The following is a 25,420-nucleotide window of genomic DNA, read 5'->3' on the forward strand; positions in this document are numbered from 1 at the left end:
GGTAGAGTGTCGTGAGAAAGTGGGCGTAAGCAATTCACAATTCGTTCTCTGCACCACGCCGACGCTACACCCAATGCTGTTGCAGTCTGAGAATAAATGCCAATTCCTCGGCACTTGATCTATAATCAATAATGATGCCGAGGTACACGAACAAAAGGAAGAAAAGCAGGGAGCGTGCGCATCAAGAAGACCCAACCCCGGATTAAGACACGATGCACGCAGGGATGAGAATTAACATATAAAATCTTGCTCATGGCCATTCACCTGAATTACTTCGGTAGGCAGAAACCCATCTATCCACCGGACTCTCCATATTCCACCCCATATAACACCAACAATAGAGCAGAACAATGGCTCCAAGCACCACCTACCAATACCAACCAATCATAAACGCTGAGGCAGACCTCCCCACCGCCCGCAAACGCCGCGCCATCTACCTGCGCCCCTTCCTCCTCTTCTACCTCAGCTCCCTCGTCGCAGAGACCATTTTTCTGGCGGTCGGCGTCTTCATCATGAGCGGCACTCGCGACCTCTACTACAAGGTCCTGTGGACGCTCCTCTTCTGCCCGCTAGGCATGGGGGGCGCGATGGGCGGGCTGATTAACCTGTTCATCGTCGACCACCACTACGGCAAAAAGGCGGCGCATTTGACGGGCATCCTCTCGTTGCTGGTGCTCAGCAGCTGCAACTATCTGTGCTACAATCTGGATCGGAATTTTGGGTGGTTCGGGGCCACTGAGCATCCGATGTGGTTCCATTGGCGGTATCCGATGATCTGGGGGGTGGGGTATGCGAACGGGTTGCTGTTATTTACGGATGAGGGGCAGAAGAAGTTGGCGCGGTGGGGGCTGTAGACTGCTTTAGGTTCCTGCTGGGACTGGACTTCGCGGGACGCTGGAGACAATAAATAGCTAAGCGGGGTCTTGAAATATGCCACAGTTTTCAGGTAGTGGACAACTAGTATCTCCAGTGCACCCTATGCTATATACCCTGTGGAGAGAAGAAACAAATGATTGCTGAAGACATGAAGAAAAGCACGTCATCATAAGACATCCTGGTTGTAACAACTTTGGCTTGAGCCTTTGCAACACACGACGGTTGGGTGCTGAAGACTTTCTCTAAAGTATGCTTGTAAGATGTGTCTTATTAGACGAGGATACTCTCTTTCACCTGTAGCAATAATAGCAAATGGATGCTGGGGTCAATGTCTAGAATAAAGTTGATTATACATCACACCACGCGGGCTCCCCGCAATGGTGCACTGCTGTGGCGAACCGGGAATGAACTCAGACCTCGGCAGAGCAATCGGAATACTAATCAAGCTCTATTCCGGTAGATCGAGCTTTACGAATGGTCGGAAGCATCGTCACGGAAAGGAAATATAAAGATCTTGGCCCCTTGGTACGTATAGTAGGAGGAGTAAAGAGGATCTTCGCGCAATAAGTTAGGCCCTTGCTCTCACCTAAAAAAATAGGTATCTGGCTGATTCTGTTCTCGAGCGGTATGTACCGCACAGTATAAAGTTCTGGGCAAGGGGGGGGGGGGGGGGGGGGCCTTGAGGGACGAATTCCGCCTTTTTGTGGCCTTAACTTCTTTGATCACTGCGACGCGGAGCAGGGTGCTGCGTTGAAGGGCTAGGTAGGTGAGTGGATACGCTGGATGAAATAGAAACATATCGAAGAAGCTGAGAGTAGATGGGGAGGGGGAGTCATACTTAATCTGAAACAAACAAGAAGGGCTTAGTTCTCAGAAGCCTAACTCGGAATGCGTACTACCTCGGAAATAATTTCCAAATTTGATTATGGTGTCCAGGGGTGAAGCTCGGGATGACGGAAGGGGTGACGAGGCCACGGTCCACACGTTGAGAAGTGGAGCACCACTCTGTTCAATAATATTATCTATGTCTACTATAGGACAAACTAGATGCACATTAGCATCGAAGATGTTAAAGGTAAATGGAAAAAAGTGAACTCGCATAGAAAATGAAGACAAGAAGAAATTGGCCAAGTAACGCTCGACGGGGTAATCCGTGGAGACTCTCCCTATACCCCAGGGATTATACGGCGCTGGAAGCGATCCACATTTGGGGTCTAGTAGACAACAATTCTAGTAGACAGGCAGCTTGAAAGCAGGGAAAGTGTAGTAGAAAGTATCGGCTCCCTCGTCGTCGCTCTCGCACTTCCACGCATCCTTCTTCCAAACAGGCCGCTTGGGGAACTGGCAGAGCTGCTGCACCTCCCCATCGTACGCGCCCGCATCGACCGTAGCGTTGAGACCGGTAGGCTGGACCCCGCTCTCAACCCACTTGATCATAGTGGCCATGTTGTCCTCAGGGAAGGGGCCGTTGGGCTGCAGGCTGTTGCGGGCGCAGTGGGCGGCACCGGGCACCAAGTACAGCTGGTACCACTCCTTCATCTGCTCGATCGCCTTAGAAGAACCCAGGCTGGGGTACATAATCTTCATCACCGACTGCCAGTAGTGGACAGACGACGCGGTGGGGACACTGGGGTCGGATTCGCCGTGGTAGTGGATGAGCTTGCCGCCGGAGGACTGGAAGGTGGTGAGGTCGGGCAGGGTGGTCTGCAGAGTATCCATGTAGAGAATCATCGCTTCGTTCATCCACGAGACCAGAGTATCGTAGGTGACGTTGTTCAGATTATCAAGGTTATCGACGTCAAGCAGCTCAATAAAGCGACCGACGAATTCTCCGCCGGTGGAGGGAATGTCCAAACCCCAGGACTTGGTGGAGTTATCGTACTCGGTTTCGGCATCGGTAAACTCGGCACCAATACGGTAGGAGAGGTAAGCCCGCTCGCCCTGGGAGTTGAACAGTCCGTCGTAGATGGCCTGCGCGACGGCCACACCTTCCGCAGTTACATTACCGCGCTGCGCCGGAGTGGTAGTAGTCTGGGTGCCGTCGTTACGCTTACCAAAGTTGAACCCGAGAGAGGTACTGGTGGTCGCGGCGCAGTAATAGGACTCGCCGATCACGGAGGTCAGGTTGAACTCCAACTGGCACAGATCGGAGCGGGAGATGACTCCATCCGTGCGTCCATCGAGAGGATCACAGGCGCTGATGGTCGCGTTCACGATCTTCTCCAGTTCACAGGGAGGGGGGAAGTAGTCGAGCGTCTGCTCGACGACAGCGGAGAAAAGGTGGTTCACCTGCTGCTGGCCGTAGCGGAAGGCCGGGGCTCCGATGACGGCACCGTCGTACAGGTCTCCGTAGCGCTGGATCTGGCTCATACCTGGGACAAAACGAGAGGATCAGTATGTCCCAGCGTTCATTTGCATTGGTAAGACCCACCTTCTCTGCCGCCATCCGAGCACCCCTCGAAGTAAGTGTACACCTTGGCCTCATCGTCTAGGTTGTAGAACGCCCGAGTCAAAGGCTTTCCGACCGTAGTCATCTCACCCAAGCCCTTGTAGGCAAACATGAAGATTGGGTCCCAGTTGATGGTGCCGTTGCCGAGGAGGTTGACTTCGTCGACGGTGGTACCGGAGAGGGCGCCGTAGCCAGCATCGGTGGCACCACCCACAGCTCCATACTCCAGCCCTCCAGTGATGCTGGTGCTCAGAGTGTAGCCGAAGCCACCAGCCACGTAGAAGCGGTTGGCAAAGATTTCAGGGCTGGGGAAGCCGTAGTTGAGGACGACCTCATCGCTGCTGCCGGTGTGGACATAGGAAACCGAAACGTCGCAGTATTCGTAGCCGGAGCTGGTGGCAGTCTTGGCCGTCACGGAGGAGGGAATCATGTCAATGCCGAGGAGAGTGCCATTGGCAGGAAGTGCCGACTGGACGTGAGCGACGGTACAGAGAGTGGCAAGCGACGAGGAATTGGTGGCGCGGGCAGTTGCTGCCAGAGCAACGGCGGCCGCGGCAGCACGCGAGTATTGACGCATGGTGGGAAGACTTGACAATGGGGGAAAAAGAAAGGATAAAGAGAGTGAGCGAAGGACTGTTTGGATAATCAAGTCACCGTGAAATGAAGGATGGGAGCCTTTCTTATAGGAGTGTGCTGTACTGGTAGTTGTAGTACTACTCGGAGATACACGTGTAGGTGCAATTCGGAGATTAGATGGGAGATCAGAGGTCACCACTGCCAAGCTACGAACGCGCGTCCAGAACTGGTTCAGAACTTCAGATATGGTAAAGACCCACCGATTGACCCAGGGGGGTAATTAAGCTTCATCAGTTGTCTCACGATGAGGACTAGCCTAGACAATTAAGCTTAAATTCTTTTCCGTGCCGTCGTCCGGTGGCCAGCCCTGGTTACCTTCTTGACTATGCAAGCTGACTGGCATAGTGGCCACCAGGGCGTATTCAGTGTTTATGCGGCCTGTCATAACGTCAACTCACTCATTAACGTTCAATAAGATCAGTGCTTCAGGTTTTAAGGTTGCATTTGGAGCAGAAACATAAATTCGAAAAAGCGTAAGCCGGTGGATCTTAGGGTCCACTTGCCACCGGTGACCGAGAAAGCATTTATCCGGATGATGCTCCAGGCTCCAGGCTGCAGCCAATGCCTTCCGGATCAGGTTCGAATCCCGGTCCGAGATTCATCGGCGGTTCTGTTTCTTTCATCCCACCGAGAGGGTTAGCAGAAGCTGGGCTCGATTCAAGTTTCAGGGACTTGCCTTGTTCGGGCGGACGGCTGAATCTTCATCGATCATGAGGACGTGCTGAAACGGCTTGCACTGCATATTTCCCCACTTATCTTGCTTTTGGTACCTGAAGAGTCTGGGACATATGTTTACCATGCGGTGGGCCTGCGTAGAAGTGGAGGGCTATTTTCTTTCATTCAAGCACTCGACCAAATAACGGATACATATATTGGACACGAGTAATGGGGGAACAAGGCGGCGGATTGCATAAAAGGTGAAAGGCTTCGCCTTCGGCGATCAAGTGTGTGGTATGGCATCAGGAACGTTCAAAATATTGGTTCTAAACAAGGCCCATACCACCATTGAATTTCGTGACCACCTAGCCTCTACGGAGGAATTCCCAGCAGTCTTTTTAATGGCGTTATATGGTATTGCGCATCTAGGTCGCCTTCAAAAAGGCGGGTCGATTCTCATTCACTTTGCTGCCGGTGCTGTTGGTCAGGCTGCATACCCGCTAGCCCGTGATCGGGGCGCCGAGAGTTGCTCTTTGCGAGAAAGCTGGGATTTCCGGCGCCGGTGACTCTGAACCTCGAGACGACGTTGACGTTTGGCCCGCCGCTCATAGATACATCCTGTTGATCCTCATGTTCCGGGCAGGCTCGCTTTTGTTTCCAGATCATTGCCCAAGTCTCTGGTTAGCATCCTTTTCTCTTGCACGGGCGACCATTTTCTTTTGAGGTGATGTCGTAGGGCTTTGCCAACCTCTTCATGCATCCATACTAGTAGACGTATCTTGTTACTATATATATCGGACATGACCATGCCCGACACATTTTGCTGCCAGGGTAGTTTCAAAAGAAACATGAGCTTGTAGTAAGATATAGAATCAGCACTCAGAGAGCCCTCGAAGCGCATTCTGGATCCAGCGCAATTGACTGCGTCTGACATGGGATACTCCTGCTTGGCCGCTCACTCCTACAAATACTACAATTGGTATATAAATGCTGTGCTACATAATCATAGCACATACGACCACAGGGTGTGGAAAACAGGGCTTCCCGTCCGCTCAGCCGTACTTAAGCCACACGCCGGGAGGTTAGTAGTTGGGTGGGTGACCACCAGCGAATCCCTTCTGTTGTATGTTTTTGTCTTTTTGCAATTTCCATTGCCTACTAACGTTACTATTTATAAAAGCTTTGCTGGGTGTGTCTTGTATGCTTAAGTATTCCCCCTCAGTTAACCTCATCCCGTTCACAGATTCACTCTATCCTTGCCAACCCTAAAAACCTAGCCTCCGCGGCAGAGTCTTCAAGGAACCCCACATTCGACGCGCCCGCGGCTCCCTTCCCTTTGAACCCTTTGGTCCTGCCATCCGTGCAGGGAGCATAAGCATCTCGTTCCGCTCGGGCGAGCGCAACCCGGTATCCGTTGAGAAGGTCAGATAGGGTTGGTCCTGGGGACCCGACACGACGACCCCGATGCTGACGGGAAAGAGATGGGCGTCAACGTCATCCGAGGGCCGTCCCGAGCACAGCGCTTCGATGTGAGCGCTGCTTGCGCCCCATCCAGGGAACCCTGCCGGCACATCATGATGGTGTCGCACTAAAGAATGCAGCAGCAGGCCTGCCACCATAACGACCCCGCAGAGGGTTGCCAGAACAATGGGCAGAAGGGCGTACCCGACGGCCGAACCGGAGAAGTGCGGGAAGTTGACCTTCTCGCCGTTGGTGTCGAAGCCGATGGTCTGCACCACGAAGAGACTCTGTGAGACGAGCCAGTGTAGCAGGATCATGGCGATGGTCAGCGTGAGCGAGTAGGTGAGGGGCAGGGAAAGGAGATAGGACGAGCGCTGCATGCCCCGCGGGGTTGACACGCGAAGAGCCTTCTTCCCGTCCGGCCGGAGGAAGCGCACCCACTGGTCGGCGACGAGCTGGTGCGTCAGGATGTTGTTGTACAAGAGGTAGAGGAAGCTGACGAGGAGCTGGATGATGTTGGCCAGGAAGACGCACTCCATCAGGCTGTAGTTGCTTGTTTCGCTGTTCATGCCGAGGAAGCCTGGGTTGAGCCCGAAGCCGAGTTGCACGATGGATGGGAGGCTCATGTCCAGGCCCCGGCCTTTCCAGAAGACCACCGAGTCGACCAGTATGGCTAATGGAGCGGCTATCCCTAGCATGAATCTATTGTTTCTCGGTTAGCACTGCACTGTACATCGGTTCGGCCTCTGGGCGCGGGAGGGAAACTCACAGAGTCAACGATATTGCCCAAACCTGGCGATGGATGGTCTTGAACCATGATACACTCTTCTGAGGGCGCCAGACCTGTGGGTATACATGGGCCGATTGCGAGTTTGACATATCACCGGGATACTCCAAGTATTCTGCAACGGCATCGCCCATCAGAACCATAGTCTTCTCCGTGTAGCGTCGAGGAGATTTTGTGCGGTACGACCACCAAACCCTCAAGATAAAGCCGCATTGAAGTAGTGTGCACGCACTCACAACAGCAAAGACCTGCGTTCCATAGTGCAGTCCGCACCGCTGGCTAATATCGCTCTCGGCCCCGACAAGGCAGTAGTCGACCTTGACCCAGAATGGCCATCCCGGCTGGCCTTCCTCCTGGTGAGCCCACGCGACAACCGCCCAGTCATCGATAAAAGTACTGGCCCATTCGCGCGTGCACAGGCGGTTGTATTCCGGTAGGTTGTACGCCCCGCAGATCCACCAGGGGGCATGGCTCCAGACATCCCACCCTGTAACCCAGCCGTCGAGCAGGGTGCGGTTGTAGTTCTGCGCCGCGGTGATATTGGCTGCGACGACCACTAATGGTCCTTTGGTCGTGAGACCGTCGATGTACGCATCGATGCACCCTTGTTTGTCGAGATGGGTGAAGTTGGCCATTTGGGTGTAGAGGTCGTGTACCGCAGACCAGTTCTTGCCGGAGAGAGTGGGCGGGATGGGATCCAAGGCCCAATCCCGCCCTACCGTCTGGAAGTCGCTCGTCACTGTGGCTGTTGCATAGCTCACGACTGGGGTTGATGTGAAGGTGAGCGAGTTCCAGCTAGAACAGCGCAGACGCTGGGTATCAGCATTCACCCTATCATAGGAGCAGCAACCGTAAGAACTCACAATAAATGCAAACAAATCGACAATACCCCAAGCCCTATCCACTCGAATAATCTCCCAGACTTGATCCAGCGCAGATTGCGAACACTCTGAACCCCGATGTCGAGCGATACCCCACGAGCATGTGCCACGTCCATCTCCCGCCGAGACGGGCCAACTAGAATCTGCATACAGTAGCTCCCCGCCCCGAGGAAAAGCGACGACAGCACGTTGAGAGCCACGTGGGCGGCGCTGTTGATGCTCGTCATCTCCTCGCAGTCACCCATATGGATGGTCCCGATGCCTCGTTCATCTGGGGGGAAGAACACCCAAAAGCAGATCAGTGTCACCACATTCGCCAGACAGATGACAGCCGCTGTGATGAACTGGTTGCGCAGCATGGTTGACTGCTTGGATGCGGCGCTCTTGCGCGTGGTGGATCGCACATGGTGCTCGTCGATCTCGGGGATATACTTTCCGAGCAGCCCTTTGCTGGCGTATCTGGGATACGGGGTATCCGGCGTGCTGTGGACCTCATCGTCACTGGAATCAGTCTTTATGTTCTCCGCTTCACTCTCGTCCTCATTTGCGATAGAGATCCCTGGCGTCAAAATAGCGGGGTATCGTGTCGCTGTGGTTGGTGAAAGGAGGGGCTCGTCTTCGTGTGCCGGCCCCGCATCGGGTAGGCAGTCCAATTCAACGCTGTGCCTCGGATCCATTGCCAGTTATCAGAGCGTGTACTCGCGCAACAGTGACAGCAAGTCATCACGTTGCGAGAAGCTTCAACGTTCCCAGCCACCGCCATAGCGAAACCACATCACGACTGTATGCCAAGACCCCGGCGCTAGAGCAATGCGGTGCTAAGGGCTCTGCCACTCCCCGTAGCCTTATCAACCCTATCGTTCGCGTGTAGCTAACCTAATGCATATCTTGGAATATTGAGCTATCTATGCTTGCCAATCACGCACTGCACAGACCGGTGACGGCCCGGAGCTTGTGCTTGGCGGCGGTCCAAGCACTGAATGCCAAGTGCAAACATCGAAACACGGGGCACAGATACTCATGGGCTTACATGCGGATGCTATGAATAGTCGGATTCCATGAGTTCCAGATGAAGTGTTGCTCTAACTAGAATGGAACAAGCTACTCCGCCTAGTAGATAATATATCCTAAGCGTAAACACGGAAAATCGGACAGCGGAAGCTTAGAGGCAGCCACAATACTGAAGCCTCTTTGACTAGTTGCTTACAGTCTTCTAGAAACTGCATCTTGAAGGCCAACCTTTGCGCTGATGGCGTTAGGGCTTATGAGCGGATATGGTAGCCGGGGGGTGCCAACCTCAAAGACGGAGTTTTGTGTGCAACAGTCCGGTCTAGAAACTTGCTTATTCTCGCAGCCATGATCTGCACCCAGTAAAACATGGTAGGAAGCGACTGACCTGAAATTGCGTGGTGTGGCGTGGCCGATTCCCAAAATACTGTACCCCGGTCCACACGAGACCCTGGACAGACCCTGGCGCTCTACGCTCAACGAGGGTAAGTCTGATGCTTAGTGCTTACTGGGGTAATTTATTCTGTTTGCTTCAATGCAGCCGAACATTTTACTAAGCACCCGAGTCAACAGAGAAAGATCATAATCGCCAACATGGTTTTAATGAGTACACCTCGTATTTATCGGTATTTCACTTTTCCTACAGTGCTCTACTGTAATAGACTGTGCTGCACTGCACTTGAATGAACGTGCCAGCCGATTAGCGGTAATGAAAATTGAATGAGATTCAATCCGTCCCTTGCACTCTACCCATCGACTAGACCCTTAGTTGCCCCCTTTAATCATGAACCCATGTACGCTAGATTCTACGCTAAATGAACTTTACACTTCTAGGTACTCCCTACCATAGCATAGAAAGTAAGCCGGAAGAGCGGGTCCGCGTCTTCGGGCTTTTTCAAGCAACTCCAATCCCCTGAGTGCCCTTCGCACGAATCCCTTTTTCCACAATCAATACGACATTAGTCCAGAATGCGCTTCTGTTCAATTGTCTGCGCTGTATCTCTCAGCGCGAGCATTCAGCTCCTCATCTCGTTCTTTGTCATAATCCTCGTCTCCATCATCTGGAACCGCCGTGATGACCCGAGGATCTCCCCCCAAGAGATGGCCAGCCTCCCCACGCCGGCTCCTGCATCTTCTCCCGCGATCTCTCCCCCTCCGAGCCACCCAGAGCAGCCGGATCAGGTGAAGGAAGAGGAGGAGAAGGAGGAATACCCCGTCGCACGACTTCCATACAAAGAAGACACAATCGTCACCCTCGTCAGCGATATCTACCGCATCTACGTCCAACTGGGTTACATGAACAACCGCGCTGACGGCATGGAGGAACTAGCCTGGCCCCCACCCGGGGGCCATGCCATCAACGAGGCCATCTGCCAAGAGCTCAACCTCAGTCCCAAGGTGATCTCCTTGATGCGACGACTTCCATATCCGGTCTCTTACCACATCGCGGCCGATCTCCCCTTCAAAGAGTGGTCCACGGCATTCGCGTACATTGAGGACCGGCAGATTCGCGACGGTCGCGACCCGGGTCGCTGGATCTTCGATGAGCCGCGAACCGACTTCCTTCTCCCGCACGAGATCGCTCTCGCCGGCGCGGATGATGAAGGGATCCACCTGATCCTGGACACGGACGAAAGTATGTACCATCGTCGCTGACTTTCCAGCGCTATGTTTGTCACTAGCCACCGCCCCGGAGGTGAATCCTGACTACCAACCAGTACAGATACGATCCGAGCGGTTGATTGGCAACAGTTGGAGGATGAGGACGGCCATGCCGACTTTCGAGGGCTTCCGGCCCAGCATGCGCCAACATTCTTGGCGGAGTATGTGGACAAGCTCAGATCGTTGGAGATTATCCCGGGGGGTCAGGGGAGTTGCGTCGGTTTTTATGAAAAGGAGTATCACAGTGCGGTGTGTGATCTTTCCCCGCTTTTCATTTTGGATCCTGCTCTTGGAGAGGCGAACATCTGCTTATTCAGATTTGTGCAGCACCCGATGATCAAAAAAGTCCTGCAGGAGCAGTACGGCTGGCCGTATGATTTCCGTGAGACGGAGTGGAAGGCCGCAGCCAGAGACACCTTAAAGCGCCTGGGACAGTTGTATCCGTCCTAGTGCGTCGCGGCTAGGATAGAATGAGAATGCATGGTCGTGAAAGCAAGCCGTCAGAAAGAGTCCCCGTGGTGCTCAGAGTCTTGACCCATATAGGTCGATCGATGACGCTTAGCTTGAATACCTACTCTACTTACTCAGCTCCAAGGTGTTGGACACGAGGTGTGATCGGTTTGAAATTGTTCAGGGCTTCATTCCCAAGTACACGAGAGTTCATTAACCGCTCCCCCTCCTCCTCCTCCTCCTCCTCAATATTGGCCTTTTTATAGTCACAACCTATATTATCAGCGCGGGGGGGTTTGCTCACGGAAGCACGTATGCAAGGGATTTCAATCGAGAAAAAGTTTAGCACCGCTCAGCCAAATACATATGTATATATATATATATATACGAAGATACTAATGTAGCCGATTATTTACTCAAAAGAATCCTGATTCCTGTTAGTCGAGGGGGTGGATCTCAATTGCAGGGATACGGCAGGCGTTCCGCTGGTTTTCAGAGCGGCTGAGCGGGGACATGTTGAAGTCGTTGATCTTCTGCGTGCCGCCGGAGCGGATCTGGATGTCTATGGCGTGGATGGCAGAAAGGCACTTAACCAAGTATTAGAGGGGTCGGATGGTTGGTTGATCACTGAGGTGATTCAGAGACACCGTGGCCGAATAGGATGTCCGTAAGGCCCACAGCCTATAATTCTGTAATTGCTTGATTCTGCCCCGGCATGTTTCCATCGCCTCGTCTGATACAGTTCTCATGCTCGGATTGAGATACTCAGTATTTGGCTGTAGAGCTGCGATCCTTCAAATAATCGACCCCGATGTGGTCTGGACATGGTCACTCATATTAGAATCTCGAGGTCAGCTCATCACAGGTTGGAATACCATCCACAGTGCCTTTCTTCCTCGGCACAGCCCCAATTAGGATGCATCGCTGCTGCCGGCAACCATCACTGCCACGATCAGAAAGTGTTCACGCGAAGGGGCTTAGAGCCGACTATTGTGACTGATATACATCAGTCAGGCGGCAAATTCAATGTTGTAGCGAACTAACCATCCAAGTTGAGCGTCTGCGTTGATGTACTGTACTGGTATAACTACTCTGCTCCGCATCAACCTTGCCGTTGAAGCCTGAGGCAGCAGCTAGAGACCTTTCTGCCTCAGGCTGGAGCGTTCTAACCCTGGTCGAACAGAGAAAGCCGCCCGCTACCTGGCCATGCTTGGACTAGCGGCGGCCTGGCAACATTCTTACCTGCGATGCGGCCGTTGTTAAGCTCTTACTAGCCGCCGGGACGAGACCGGGGATCATCAACAATCCCTATCAGAGACACACGGCGCTGTCGGAAGCGGTGCTCCACGGGCATCTTGGAGTTGTTCAACTTCTCCTCGCGACGGGAAGGGTGAGTGGTGCAGACGTTTTTTTTTTTTTTTTTTTTTTTTTTTTTTTTTTTTTTTTTTTTTTTATAGCGGGCCGGGGGGGGGGGGGGGGTCATGCCGAGATCATCCACCTTCTGGTCGCCGCAGGCGCAGATCCGGCCATTCGCGGCGTCACTGGAGGTCGGAGGATTCTGCTGGATATATTGAATGCGGCTTTCGGAGAGCGTAAGAACTTGTTTGCGGACTATGCGGAAAGGTTGCAAGAGCACCTAGAAACTGAAGGAGTGAACCGACCGGGATCTTGAGGTATCTACTAGGTAACGATCTGACAAATCATGTGGAGTATTGTTCCTCTCCGTTCGCTCTCTACATGGCTAGCATTTTTAGTCATAGCTGACTGCAATATACTGCATCAATAAACGCACTCAACCCCTTATCATCACTATCCAGCGATACTAAGAAATCTCCCGCACCCCGAACGACCCACACCCCGAATTCCCCACCGTGAATCCCCCAACCCCGTTCCCCAAATCCACCGACGCGGTATCCCGATTCGACGGACTACATGTGGCATTGTTGGCACCCCCCGGCAGCAGAAGGTAGCACCCCGCCCCCTCCGCCGACAGATACCCGGCACACGGGGTGGAGTGGTCGATGCACGCGACGCAGCAGTCATACGGCGTCGACGCTGAATTAGTCTCGTAGTTCCCCGTGACCACCACCTCGGTGATGCTGCGTCCGTTGACGGTGGTGATCTGGTTGCCGGGGCCGCAGGCGGCGTATTGGGTTTGGGCGGGGGCTTGGACTGTTGCGGTGTTTGTTGTTGTCTGTCTATTTTAGTACGCAGGTATAGGTGTAGGATATAGCATGAGGGGGAGGGGTAGGGGGGTTTACCTCTGTGGAGGTGGTGGTGGTTACGACGGCGGTGGATTTGATGAAGTTGGTGGTGAAGGTTAGGGTTGTGGAGGCGGGGATGGGGACGAGGGTTATTGCTTTTCTGTGTCAGTGTTTTTCTGCTGAGGGGAAGAACTGGGGAAGTTACTTGTGGTGATGTGGGCGGTTGATGTCGTTGTTTTAGCGGACGGGGTCACGACTACAGTGTGTGTCTGGGTGGCGGGTTTGTTTACTGTGCTGGTGGAGAGGATCTCGACCAGGCCGACGCAGGTCACGACGCTGGCGTAGCTGGGTTCTGCCTCTACAATCGCAGTGGATTGGGCGGCGTGGATGGTGATCGCCTGGGGGGTGGATGCGTCGTTGGCTTTGACGAGGGCGGTTTGTTTGACCCCTTGGATGGTGGCGGAGGACTGGCTTAGGGCAGAGGCAGGGGTGAATCCGGCCGGGGCGGGCACGGTGCTTGTGGGTGTTGAGGTAATCTATTGATTGTTAAGCTTAGAAAGATTTGAACAACTTCAAGGAGGGGAAGAGGGGCGTTACTGTAGTATCACTGGTGACGGTCTCAGTGTCCGTGACGATGTCTTGGACCGTCAAGGTTATAGTGGACGTGATGGTGGTGGAGAATGTGCTTGTGCTTTGATCAAGGATTGTGGTTGCGGAGACAGTATCGGTCACCACCGAGGTGATGGTCTTCGCGGCGGCGGTTGAGGTAACCGTGGGAGTTGACGTGGTCGTGAGGACGGCAACACTGGAGGCAGAGTTAGCTCAAGCTCAAACTGCAAAATCGTCCAAGCAAGCACCAGATGGGTATACCTACCTCGTGGCAGTAGAAAGACTGTTGACTGTCCTGACCGTGCTGCAAGACGTGGACGCGTATTCGGTATTGCAGAGCTCGAACGAGGTTGTAGTGGTGGCTTTAGCTAGGGCTGTCCAAGCCGCCGCCAGCAGCGAGATCCAGTACATCATCGCTGCCATTGTGACACCTCAACGGAATTATGACCGCAGACCCTTGACAAACTTGACCAAAGATTTCGACACTCGCCGGGAAAGCTGGCTGCAAGAACAAAGAAACTTTCTTCCCACATAGCAGGGGGCAACTCCTTGTTATACGGGCTGCATTGTCAGTTCATGGGTTCGTTACTGCTTAACCTTAAAGAATGCATCTTAAGTGGGCCAAAGATCCAGGCAGGAGTCTTCCGCCAATGAATTCAGGAAGGGTGCACTAGTGGCCGTTGAAAGAATGTCAACTAAAGTAGGGTGAAAGGATCTACAAGGTTCGTCGGCAGCCCACGCGAAGCGTAACCCTAACCCCTTGCTTGCCCCTGCAAATTGTATCGATAAATGGAAATAGGAATCCGATTCACACAATCAATTGTATTGGATTTTTACAATGTATGGCTGGCTCTACAGCACTAGCCAACTCAAATTAACTAAGCAAGCTTCCGCTTCTTCCGCTGCTGCTCGTCACCCTGCTGCTCATAAGGTTCCCCGTTGGTATACCGTATTTGGACTTCGAGACAGAAGAGTGTCGGAGTTTTCTCTCATCATTGTTGTTCGCCAAAAGAGTACTGCTAGCAGACATCTTCCTGCAGGATAGGCTCCAGGTGGTATCTGCTTTAAGAACAGAGTGCTTTGTCTGCGCTATCATACGCTAGTTCTGCTCGATACTGCTTGTTTCCAATCATGGCACAGGGAACCTAAACAACCTGACGGTAAACTGTAGCATCTGAACGCTTCAGCACGGTGAAAGTACAGACCATTAGAACAAGTATAACAGCTACTTGAACAGCATATCATCAGTTGCCACTACATACAGTACATGAGATATTAAACTTCAGTGCAATTTTAGGTGTCGTCAACACAACTTGCCTTTCCCAGTACCCTCGTTCTATAGACATATCGACTACAAATCGGCATAAGTCTGACATACTTCTACATTCATCAGCTCTACGCAGCCGAACTCGAAATTGTACCATACCCAACCTGCTTCTTCCCTCACATCCTTCGAGAAAACAGCCACTGCTTACCATCTTCCATCGTCGACCAATCAGATGCTTTGAATAATCCAACACAGTGCAAGCTACAAAGCAGTGTCAAGCGAAACCGCATCCCTGATCCTCATATCCGAAACTGCATCCATATTCGTACATACCGCGATGCTACGATCGGAGATCCCACTCCCGCCAGCCGGGGATCTCCGGCCCTTCGCCCTCCCCCAAGAATGAGGGGGGCAGCATTCCACGCACGGTGCCCCTTACTTATCCGCAACAACCCCCTGTACAGAGAAACCCACAAATCTATAGATATTGTGTCTATAAGCTCGCACTTTTCCCACACTATGTACAAAATTTCATACTCATATTACATCCTCCGGGTGCCATGGCCCTGTATCTCATCAAAGATCCCGATCACACAGAGAGAATAAAATAATTATAGTCCACCACATCCGCTCGCTCTCATCTATACCCATGATCAGAGGCATCAAAAACGGCAAATACGGTATCGTGCCAACCACCCGCCCTACCGCGCATTCAACCCATCCAGCTCATGCACCTCCGTCGTGCGGGGCTGCGTGCTATCCAGCTCGGGGATGGGCTGCACTTTGGTCGGGGCCGACAGGCCCAGCCCGTGGGTGGGGCGGAGATGGTCCTCGTCGCGGGAGTAGATCTCGGAGACGGGGCGGCCGTCGGGGCCGATGTGCGAGGCCGGCGGGGACATGGTGAAGCCGCCCGTCGAGCCGGAGGGGTATTTGCTGGCTGGGTCGGGGCTGCTCATGTGCGAATCTACTCGTTGTTTAGCACCCTGCGCGGTGAGAAGAACGGGATGGCTGGGACGAACCTTGATACGGTGAGGATTGGGGACTGTGATACCCGTACTCCCCGGGGTACATGTGTTGGCGCTCCGCTTCGGCGGCGGTGGCTTCCCGTCGACGGCGGCGGCGGAGGAAGAAGATGGCGAGCACGATGAAGGCGACAAGCGCAGCAGCCCCGATGGCGATTCCGGCGATCGCGCCGCCCGACAGGCTTGAGTGATGGCTTGATGAGTCTTCAGGGGAGGAGGTTTGTGTGGAGGTCGAGGTCGGGGAGGCGGTTGCCGTCGCGCTGGCGTTGTCCTGGAAGAGCTTGAGTTGGCCGGCGGAGGAGGAGCTCCAGGCCGCGGGCAGGAGGTCGTCGTCCGGGCACCCGTCGCTGCAGGGGTTGCTACTGCAGCACCCCAGGAATCTCGGGGAGGTGCCGTTGCATGTGTACCAGTCGGAGCTGGGGTTGTCGAGGCAGCGGTTGGGGAGGATCTCGTCGAAGATGGCGCCGTTGAACGAGGCGGCGTACAGGCTGGGGCAGGCCGGGCTGGTGGTGTTGTGGCAGGGGTCCGAGGCACAGCAGCCCACAAAGTACGGCGCCGTGTCGCAGACGAACCACGAGCCGCCGTTGGGGCAGGTGAAGTTGCAGTCCGGCGAGGAACCGCTTTTGCAGGTGGTCATGGTTGTGAGTGTGATCGGTGCTGTGTGCTGTGTGCTGTGTGCTGTATGCTGTGTTGATGCAGAAGTGTGAAGAACGGTCGGGTGCAGCAGGGGTGGTGTGTTAGGGGTGTGTGTTTCGATCGCAAAAAATGTCAACAAGGGTTTTGCGACAGCCCGCGTGGGAAAAGGGTAATTTCCTCCAGAAAAGAAAGAGCTGTCAGCCCCACTGTCCGCGAAAACGCTGCTGCCGACTTTATTTAAACACGGATGACGATCACGAGCCCAGTGACCCCTAAAATCGTGGCCCGCATGGCATAGCCTTCGTGCCCGGCGGTGATTGGCAGGATGGGTCCGGGATTCGGTGTGCCCAGACTTCCACTTGCTTCGTAAGGTTGTCAGCCTCGTCCTTCCTCGTCCTCGTCCTCGACCCGGTGAGTTGAGTTTAAATTGCCAGATGCCAAGTGAAGGATGGGCCATCAGCCACTATTTTAGCCTGGGGGCCGCTCCGCCTGCTTTTTGTTGATGGGTGGGACGTGCCAAGGTCGTGGCTCATGCGGCTAGAAATAGGATACATGGGCGTGGTGAGGCTCAACTCGTTTCATGATTCGAGATCAAACCGTTGCCTTACCAGGGTGAGTGTGGTTCTTCAGGTCTGAAGATGCTGAGTTTGAAGTGCCCCCCTTGCACTGCACCAGGACTGCGTCAGAATACGAAGCAGGGCAGGTGTACATGGGTCAAACTCTCTAGTGTGGGAAAGGATGCTTACTTTTCCTAAGCGGGGTTAAGGTCCACGATAGCTTCTTCCTTCGCTCCCGCTCCTTTATCACCAGGATTCAAAAGCAGGGACACAGCCCCGGAGTCCCAGGATGGAGATAAAGTGGGTGAGACCCTGAGTTCTAGCTGACGAAGAGACGAAACTTCTTTCTCTTTTCTCTTTCTCTTTTCCCTTGAAAATGTTCGAAAAATCGTGAAGAATCAGTCAATCCTGCACACTGGAACATTCACAGAGTCAGGTAGGTCAGGTAGGGCTAACCTCCGCTGGCTGGGCGTGTCGGGTGTCCTCAATGACCCTCAGTTTCTCAGCGGTGAGCCGGGCGGTCGGTGGAGACGAAGGATGCAGGGTAACCTACCCCGACGGATGAGGTTGTTCCGACCCGGGCCCACTGCCTTATTCCCTCAACCAACAGTCTAAACAAACAACCCTGTCTACTATGTATACTCGCTCCGGCTCGTCGGATGTGTGTGAAGACAGCCCCGAAGTAAAGCAACATATGCAACTTCTGTTTCGCTCTTTTTGTTATTCCACTTCGAAAAGTCAGATTCTTGCAGATAGGTTGAAACCTTGAGTGTGTGCGGATTGCCCGACAGCCCCAACTCATCCGGTCTTCGGGCTTCGGCGGAGCCGAATGGACTGGGTCGGACCCGCCAGGGAATCCACCTTAATCGTTCTGCTATAGCTTAATACGAGACCACCAATCAGGTAGTATTGGACTTTGTTGTTGAGGTCAAAGTTTCATCTAGGTTAGTTTCGACTCATGGGTCTAGATCACGTGAGTGGGTCGAGAGGCAAGCAAGAAAAAAAGGAAAAAACTAAAATTTGGTGGACACATTAAGCATACAGCACAAGGGTTGCAAAGGAACACTTCAAATTGCGATGAATTGGCAAGGTGTCTAACCTACAACATCGGATCTCAGAACATTGTCAGGACGAGATATCAATCATGAAGAGTTAGATTTGTCTAGATTCACAACTATATATACGTGTGTATGTACAGTACACCTCATCGAAGATGATAGTAAGGAGACCAAAATGACCTGATGTGGCTCAATCAGCCAAGCCTAACATACTTTCATCTCTCGGGTACCTGAACTCCTATATAGTTATATCTGGCCCCGCTGTAAGTGAGCGATAGGCATACAAGATAGTTTACACTTGTACCTTTGCTGATTGGCTTGTGTTAAATACCGGGGTGACTGCCAAGGAGGACACACTTTTGAACCTGCATCAACAAGATCTTACCTGGTGACGACTGTCTGTGTTGCTTCTGAAATCATCGATTCGATTGTCAACGCCACCTGCATAGGAGGACATCAGACGATTATATCTGATCGAACAGCGTTGATCGCGAATCATTCATGGAGGTTCCGGCGCTGCCCTGATAGGTATTAGAACGGCTAGAGATCCTTGCTCCCATTGCAAGGTCACCGGAAGGAAGAGCCATTCCACTCATCCTAACAGGTGATTGGGGCGCGAGATGAGTGGGGGGCGGGGGACAAAGTCCCTGGTCCACCACCTAGCGCCAGCTCAGGAGAGAGTGGCTGGTTCCTGACAGTATCTAACCAGGCCTCGGCTGCCAGAAGCTGTCAGGGAATGAGGAGTGAAGGACTAGGACTGTACGCGCGACCATGGCGAGTCGGTGGCCGGAATGGGTGATGTAGACTTTGTTCTCCGCCTTGGTGAGGTGACCCATGTTCTAAAAAAATGCATATCTCACGCATAGGAGGGAAAGCGGCATGACGAGCTTGAGCGCGATGCGGTCAGAAGGATTATTGAGTATCTGCAGGTCGCGTTTGTAGACCTCCACTATAATACCTTGTGGTGAGATCATCACTCAACTACTTGACGCAAAGCAAGGTGATCGTGCTACTTCAGGCGGGAAATTGCATATGACGCCTCGGATCATAAGCCAAGGCTCATGGATCGGTCCATCCTGCACCGTCTCTGGAGTGAGAGATTCCGGACATCGAGACCAGGAGCTCCTTCGCATAAGCCGAGGCCACCGCTGCCGCGTACCCTTTCCAGCGGTCATTCTTATGCGAATCAGCATAGTCGCTAACCCCCCGGATGACGAGGCACGGGAAACTATCCACCAAGCCCGCCGCTTCCATCTCGAAGCAGAGGATGCCCAGTTCCGCCTGCATCCGGTCGCGTGTCGGCCCATGCTTCATGACCTGGTTGCCCGAGGCGATCAGCCCGTAATGGACCATGGGTGCCGTGGTGGCGCGCGGGGCTCGGGGCACGATGCGTGCTGGGTCACAGGTTGAGCATGATCCGGCGGGACTGGGGTGGCCATAGTCCGATTGGTAGAGGTGATCATGCCCGGCGCCAGGGTACGCGAACTCGGCCTGCAGAAGCGGGTAGCGATGGACCATTGCATCGAGGTACCGGGTCAAGCCAGGGCCGTAGAGGAAATGTTTGGATTTGAGGCTGTTGACTGCGGTCAGAAGAGCATCCGGCGGTCGATTCAGCGCCGAGACAATGTGAATCCGGCCCGCCTCGGTGCGCTTGCCAAAGTCGTACTGAATTACGCCTGACTGCCCATGGTGCGGGGTCCCGACGATCACGTCCCCCAGTCGAATATCATGCGTGACGCTGGGTGCCGCGCCTCCGATGCCCACCATGAGTCCGATGCGAATATGGGGAAACGTTTGGCACATCCGCTGAGCGATGATGGCGGCGGCCGTCGTGCCCATGATTCCATCCGGCAGACACGTGAGGACGACATTGTGCGTGCCGATGCATCCGAGGGTATAGGTGTTGTTGTCGAAGCGGTAGTCGTGCGGAAGGCCATGTTCTTCATCCAGCATTGCTTGCGCGGTCGCCATCTCTTTGTCGAGCGCAGAGATCCACCCCACCGTGTAATCGCCACATGCGAACCTTTTTGGGGATTGAGTTCGTGGGATGGGAACAGATCTGCTCCGCTGGACGGGTTCGGGTGATGAATAATGGGAAACACGGGTATCAAACTGGTTGAGTTGTGGAGGCATCGATCCGGGGATCGAAAGCTCTCGCGCTGGGGCCGAGGATCGTGATCCAGCGGTGACAGCCGCTGGCTGTAATAGGTCTACCTCAAACTCATTCGAGTCGGGGAGCCTGATTGTTTCCAAGCTGTTAAGATCCATCTTCGGCGCGATGTCATCCAAGTGGTCAAGAGACATATCACTGAACCCTTGTCTAAGCTCGGCCTCGAGACGCTGCACAATCTCCATATAGACAAGCCCTTTGAAGTCGTGATCTTCCAGTTCGTTGTCCTCGTCGTCGATTCCGAACTGGACATCTAGACAGCGGGCCACCGCGATGCGGTAATTATCGGAGAAACTGGGGCTACACTTTCTAAAAGCCTCTCGCGCGAGATGAAAACGAGAATTTTCGTCCAGCAGCTCCAATGATTCCCAGCCGGCACCATAGGAGCGGACCAAGGAACGTATTGAGGTTGCCTGGTATATCTCAATGAGCAGGATCGCCAACATGACGAGGCCGGGACGTGGATGCAATGGGAGGTCATCAGGGTCGCGACACTCCTCATCGTCCGACTGATCATCACCATGAAACCGTGCCCAGACCCTGGAATGGATGAAGGGCTGCAAAGGCACGGAGGCGGAGGTGCCAAGGAAGATGATATTGGACGAATTGAATGAAGCCGGTCGCAGCCAAGGGGTTCCATACAGATGCAGGACGCAATGCCCCAGCAGGACCGCTAACACCCGTTTGATTCTATCTCCCAAGCTCTTCGGGTGGGCTTCCAGAATTCGCTCGAGACGGACTGGGATAGTCTTCAGCTGCATCTGGCTGTCTGCGGATTTGAACTTCCGGAGTTTCCCATTCTCCACTTCCATGTTGAGGCAGCGGCGGAAGTGCTGGGGGCTAACATGGTCGCATAGCTTGTTGATTAGAATGGAGGTCTCCCCCCGCCTCTTCCTCGGTGTGCTTTCCTTGACCGCAATGCGTACCTTTGAGGTCTTTTCCGGTATCGCAGCGTGAATCACTACTTCTTGCCAGTACGATTCATTCGGGCTAAGCATGAGGCTAAACACACATTTCTGCTCCAACGGCCGCCGGCTGCGGTAAGTCGCCAGCCGCAGTCGCGCGGTATAGGTGTGGCACGGCAGGCAGTGACACGCCTGGGCACTGGCGAGGAGCGCATCGAAGACCAAGTTCGCTTCCACGTGCACGGAAGTGGGTATTGAGACATTGACCCTTGCGATGGGAGGCCGTGACTCGCCGACGGCATCGGGCCCGGGCGCATCAAGCGCGTCCGCGCATTCTTCCAGGAAGAGGGCTACCTCATCCCACAACTGTTTGGTCTCCCAGGCGAGGTTTGTTCTGCTGTATGCGATCTTCTCCGACCAGGACGTCAAACGGCCCCATCCTGCCTGTACATCCGCCAGCCTCTGTAGTGCTCCGGCCGGGGATTGTAGACTATTCTTGACCGGTGGACGAAGCAAAGAGGTGAATCGCTTGAGGAGTAGCCAGGCCAGCGGGGCCAAGGCGATTGACTTGGACGGAAAGTGCGAAGACTCGACCTGCTCGCTCAGGAGGAGAATTTGAACATGAAGGTAGCGGTAGCTTTGTCGGAGAATTCGATCTTGTTCGCAACTCGTCAGACAATCGGCGATCTCCCGGAAAAGGACGAAAGTTTCCAGGAGGGAAGAGACTCTCGACCGCGCTTGCTGTGGCTTGTCCATGAGTACTGCACATTTCACACCGGTGTGGAGGATGGAGAGATCTCACCAAGACAGCAAAATCGGTCTCGCCGTAAGTCGATACGAGTTCCATTTTGCATGCTCTCTGAATGATATGCCTGGCTTGAAAGGTGCACTGGTGAGCACCATTTAACGGATTGGCTCACTTGTGGGCGATAATGCAAGCCATAGCATCTACTTGTGCTGAATTGGTCTAGCAGATATCACAGTGATGGGTACATGAGGTATGGTAGTGAGTGTGAATGGGTAAGAGAGGTAGATGGAAGATCGGAGAATGGAAGATGTGAACTGGCCGGGCGCTAAAGAGAGGGGTAAAACCGGGCCATTGCCTTGCGGCCTTGCAGCCTTGCAGAAGTCATCCCCGCATATCCTGAAGGTAATAATGGGAGGTGCAACTGCATCCTACCTTTCCTTCCTCTGCAATCCCAGAGTGACTTCCCTCGGTCGATATCATGGAGAACGAGCAGTCATATGTATCGATCACCACAGCAGCAAGGATATTTCTAGACTCAGCACAGCAATGCATTCAGCAGCCAGTCAACCTGGCGCCCCGGGAGATCATGCTTCTTCAGGATCAGCTCGGACGGTTTTCAATATGGGCTTCAGAAACAGGAGTCTTCGCCCCGCGCAGAGCCTCCTTGGACCATCGCCTTCGTTATGTACCCGAGATTCAACGTTTGGTGCGGGGGCTACTGGAGACATTGGACGATCATCTGCACCACTGTGAGTAGGCAGACTGCTTCTCAATCCGTATTGCGCTCTTCATCCTTTAACGACGGTCTGCGCTGTCAGATCTATCGCAACAGAATGAGGAACGGGATCTATCGGCCATAGCAAAGGACCTGACGCTGCTGTATCGACTGTCAAACACGATTCGGAGAGCCAGCCGCGATAGTCAAAACTTGAGGGCCGCAGAGCACTTTCGGATTGAGGACGAGGAGGGTAACGATGTCGGGGCAGCGTGGCGGGATACTTTTGCCGCCGAGGTAATTCGAAGGAAGTGGCCAAAGTGTGATGACTGGCTCAGGGAGCGACTGGCAACAGCAATGTTGCTGCGTAGGAAGCGTGTGCTATATCGACGATTTCGTCATGACAAGGCGAGAATGGACCAGTCGGTGCCCGGGCGAGACGCCGAGGATCAAGGTCAGAAGCCGGAGGTGGACCACGAGCATGTTAAGAAACGAGAAAGAACGTCCGCTCGCAGTGCTTCGGGGTCGAGGGCCACCACCTCAGCGACCACGCTGACTCCCGAGCAATTTAGAAAGGCATCGGCTCCCTCGGTCCTGGGGACCACAAGGACCACCCGCATGAACACCCAAGAAGAGTCTCTATATCCTCCCGCGCCAAAAGGTGAGATCATCGAGCGGCTTGAGACTCTAGAGAAAGAGCGGAGCACATCCATCGAGGATGGCAGTCAGCACTCGAGTAGCCAGGATGCGGAGCTTGGCCGACGAGAGAATATCATTGCAGATAGGTACGCGATCTTGAGAAACTCGGAGGTCGTCTGTCCTTATTGCTGTTGCACCCTCTCCGGGGCGGATGTGATGGACGATCGTAAATGGAGGTGAGTAGTGGTGGCTGCATAGAGAACAGGACAACAAGATTAATTCTTCTCGGCCCATCAGGAACCATCTCAAACACGATCTAGACGCATATGTCTGCCTCTTTGAAGAATGCGCCACGAATATGATATTGTATAGTCACAGTGAGGAATGGCTCAACCACCTGCGCGAGCACAAGGTTCGATGGCGCTGCACAGCCAAGGCTCATGGGATCCTGATCTTCGAGGACCAAGCCGACTATTTGGACCATATCCGGAACAAGCACAAGGGATCGGAGTCTCAGCTTCGCTACCTGACCGAACGTGGCAGCCAGCCGTCTGGACCGCTCTTTGTAACCTGCCCACTATGCAGCGCTGAGGCCGCTAAGTTGAATATTCCTATTGAAGACCATATTGCAAGTCATCTCCGGTATCTAGCTCTTCAGTCGCTGCCGTTCGTGGAATATAACGCTCAAGCTTCTGGGGAGGATGGATCACTACCATCAAGCGACGGCGAAAGAGGAAGCCGCAGCACACTCAATGATTTCGATGGTGACCTTTCGTTCGACTCGGCCGATGAGCCCCATAACCCATTCGATTCGCATCATGATGAAGTGCCTTCTTTTGCTGCTGATTCTGGACCTAAGCGAGATGTCCCACTGTTTGCGGAGTTACAAAAATTATTTGAGACAATTGAGAAAAATCAATTATCCGCTTCGAAAAACTCTTTGATCGAAAGTAAAGCTGAGCAAGTCGGCATCGACAGAACAATCGATGCATCTAATGACCCAGCTCAGTCATATCCATCATCGCCTCCTGCAAGTCTAGATATGACGTCCAGCGATTCCGCCAAGGGTGAGTTAATTGCTAGCTTGGAAAAGTTGATTATGGAAGAAAGGGCTGGAAGCCCCGGGCGAGAGGAAACTGCTTCAAGGCTTCAACGAGCGACAGCCGAAGAAGACACGACTTCAGAAATCAGGACATCCAGCGCCGCCCGCTTGCTGGAAGTCGCGCGAAAGGAGGCTTCAGACAGCCCAGACCGCACAAGGTTGACTGTCAAATTCAGGGATGCAGTAGGGAGGAGACTCTCGTTTCCATTTGACGCATGTCGCACGTGGGAGGTAGGAGAATCGAATCCCATCTGTATGTTCTTCGCTGATCGAAATCCGGTTCAGGGCATGGAAAGTCTCATAAGACAGTCCTTTTCATACATGGAGGAGCTAGAGTCTCACGTTGCGGCAGGGCATTATGATTTGGTCGGTCCCAATGGAGATATCATTCTACCTCAAATTTGGGAATCTTCTATTCAACCAGGTTGGGTTATCACCATGCATATGTGGCCACTTTCCGGAAGGCCAGTCACGCCTTCGTCACCAGGTGAGCCCTCGGTTCCGCCTGACAATGAGGCGGTCTCAGTACAGCCCACGGGCCCAGAAACCGCAGGTAGGTCTTTTCTCTGATAAGTCGCCGCGGCCTTTTGCGCATCGAAGCAAATGAGTAAGCCGGCCTATTAACAACAAGCAGGGCACGACATGCCTAAGCCACGGGCGCCCGATCCTGGGTCATTCGCAATGTGGATGGTGGGGGGCAAGGTGATGCCCAAGAAGGCTGCCAAGGGGAAAAAATATTGACCTCGCCGTACGTCTGGCACCTACAAGAAGGATATGTTTTGTTCTCAACGGAGAAAAGAATCGAGGCAGAGGTAGAGGGCTGGGGTTAGCGATTCCAGGGACGAGTGTCGCCCCCACGATCAAGGAATAGTCATGACAGAGTCTTCATCCTGGTAGAATATCTGTACCTTGGCGTCTGCT

The 25,420-nt window shown here is 53.6% G+C and overlaps 8 protein-coding genes across 8 annotated transcripts; 3 read left to right on the top strand and 5 right to left on the bottom strand.

The window, feature by feature from the left end:
* Window positions 1-350: 350 nt before the first annotated feature.
* Window positions 351-854, top strand: BO95DRAFT_430378 (uncharacterized protein; the record flags this gene model as incomplete). The annotated part of the gene is made up of 1 exon (XM_025584952.1): window positions 351-854. One exon carries the CDS (start codon window positions 351-353, stop codon window positions 852-854), a length of 504 nt encoding a protein of 167 aa, XP_025443928.1.
* Window positions 855-2,106: 1,252 nt separating this feature from the next.
* Window positions 2,107-3,902, bottom strand: BO95DRAFT_462113 (tannase and feruloyl esterase; the record flags this gene model as incomplete). Its single annotated transcript, XM_025588882.1, has 2 exons — window positions 2,107-3,248; window positions 3,308-3,902. The coding sequence occupies 2 exons, from the start codon at window positions 3,900-3,902 to the stop codon at window positions 2,107-2,109; spliced, it is 1,737 nt and encodes a 578-aa protein (XP_025443929.1).
* Window positions 3,903-5,883: 1,981 nt separating this feature from the next.
* On the bottom strand, window positions 5,884-8,106 carry BO95DRAFT_410128 (uncharacterized protein; the record flags this gene model as incomplete). The annotated part of the gene is made up of 3 exons (XM_025584165.1): window positions 5,884-6,781; window positions 6,849-7,661; window positions 7,730-8,106. 3 exons carry the CDS (start codon window positions 8,104-8,106, stop codon window positions 5,884-5,886), a joined length of 2,088 nt encoding a protein of 695 aa, XP_025443930.1.
* A 1,595-nt stretch (window positions 8,107-9,701) lies between these two features.
* Window positions 9,702-11,188, top strand: BO95DRAFT_441231 (uncharacterized protein). The gene is made up of 3 exons (XM_025586136.1): window positions 9,702-10,391; window positions 10,474-10,666; window positions 10,745-11,188. The coding sequence occupies exons 1-3, from the start codon at window positions 9,725-9,727 to the stop codon at window positions 10,752-10,754; spliced, it is 870 nt and encodes a 289-aa protein (XP_025443931.1). The 5' UTR covers window positions 9,702-9,724; the 3' UTR covers window positions 10,755-11,188.
* A 116-nt stretch (window positions 11,189-11,304) lies between these two features.
* On the bottom strand, window positions 11,305-14,103 carry BO95DRAFT_513101 (uncharacterized protein; the record flags this gene model as incomplete). Its single annotated transcript, XM_025591584.1, has 7 exons — window positions 11,305-11,454; window positions 12,366-12,503; window positions 12,708-13,061; window positions 13,129-13,226; window positions 13,277-13,607; window positions 13,669-13,876; window positions 13,946-14,103. 7 exons carry the CDS (start codon window positions 14,101-14,103, stop codon window positions 11,305-11,307), a joined length of 1,437 nt encoding a protein of 478 aa, XP_025443932.1.
* A 1,315-nt stretch (window positions 14,104-15,418) lies between these two features.
* Window positions 15,419-16,802, bottom strand: BO95DRAFT_441233 (uncharacterized protein). Its single transcript, XM_025586137.1, has 2 exons — window positions 15,967-16,802; window positions 15,419-15,911 (listed from the first exon to the last, which is right to left on the bottom strand). The coding sequence occupies exons 1-2, from the start codon at window positions 16,604-16,606 to the stop codon at window positions 15,649-15,651; spliced, it is 903 nt and encodes a 300-aa protein (XP_025443933.1). The 5' UTR covers window positions 16,607-16,802; the 3' UTR covers window positions 15,419-15,648.
* A 2,477-nt stretch (window positions 16,803-19,279) lies between these two features.
* BO95DRAFT_513103 (purine and uridine phosphorylase) lies at window positions 19,280-22,269 on the bottom strand (the record flags this gene model as incomplete). The annotated part of the gene is made up of 2 exons (XM_025591585.1): window positions 22,098-22,269; window positions 19,280-22,036 (listed from the first exon to the last, which is right to left on the bottom strand). Exons 1-2 carry the CDS (start codon window positions 22,140-22,142, stop codon window positions 19,280-19,282), a joined length of 2,802 nt encoding a protein of 933 aa, XP_025443934.1. The 5' UTR covers window positions 22,143-22,269.
* A 252-nt stretch (window positions 22,270-22,521) lies between these two features.
* On the top strand, window positions 22,522-25,240 carry BO95DRAFT_462119 (uncharacterized protein; the record flags this gene model as incomplete). The annotated part of the gene is made up of 5 exons (XM_025588883.1): window positions 22,522-22,792; window positions 22,862-23,633; window positions 23,695-24,730; window positions 24,785-25,052; window positions 25,134-25,240. The coding sequence occupies 5 exons, from the start codon at window positions 22,522-22,524 to the stop codon at window positions 25,238-25,240; spliced, it is 2,454 nt and encodes an 817-aa protein (XP_025443935.1).
* Between the last annotated feature and the right edge of the window lie 180 nt (window positions 25,241-25,420).

Source organism: Aspergillus brunneoviolaceus (genome assembly GCF_003184695.1).
Source record: "Aspergillus brunneoviolaceus CBS 621.78 unplaced genomic scaffold BO95scaffold_21, whole genome shotgun sequence".
Taxonomy (NCBI): domain Eukaryota; kingdom Fungi; phylum Ascomycota; class Eurotiomycetes; order Eurotiales; family Aspergillaceae; genus Aspergillus; species Aspergillus brunneoviolaceus.

What these genes read in the sequence shown, in the direction of transcription:
- BO95DRAFT_441231 (XM_025586136.1), top strand. Translation starts at nt 9,725, where the DNA reads ATGCGCTTCTGTTCAATTGTCTGCGCTGTATCTCTCAGCGCGAGCATT. An exon ending in GATCCTGGACACGGACGAAA is followed by an intron (nt 10,392 to 10,473) that starts GTATGTACCATC and finishes ACTACCAACCAG; the next exon opens with TACAGATACGATCCGAGCGG.
- BO95DRAFT_441233 (XM_025586137.1), bottom strand. Translation starts at nt 16,606, where the DNA reads ATGACCACCTGCAAAAGCGGTTCCTCGCCGGACTGCAACTTCACCTGC. An exon ending in CCAATCCTCACCGTATCAAG is followed by an intron (nt 15,912 to 15,966) that starts GTTCGTCCCAGC and finishes AACAACGAGTAG; the next exon opens with ATTCGCACATGAGCAGCCCC.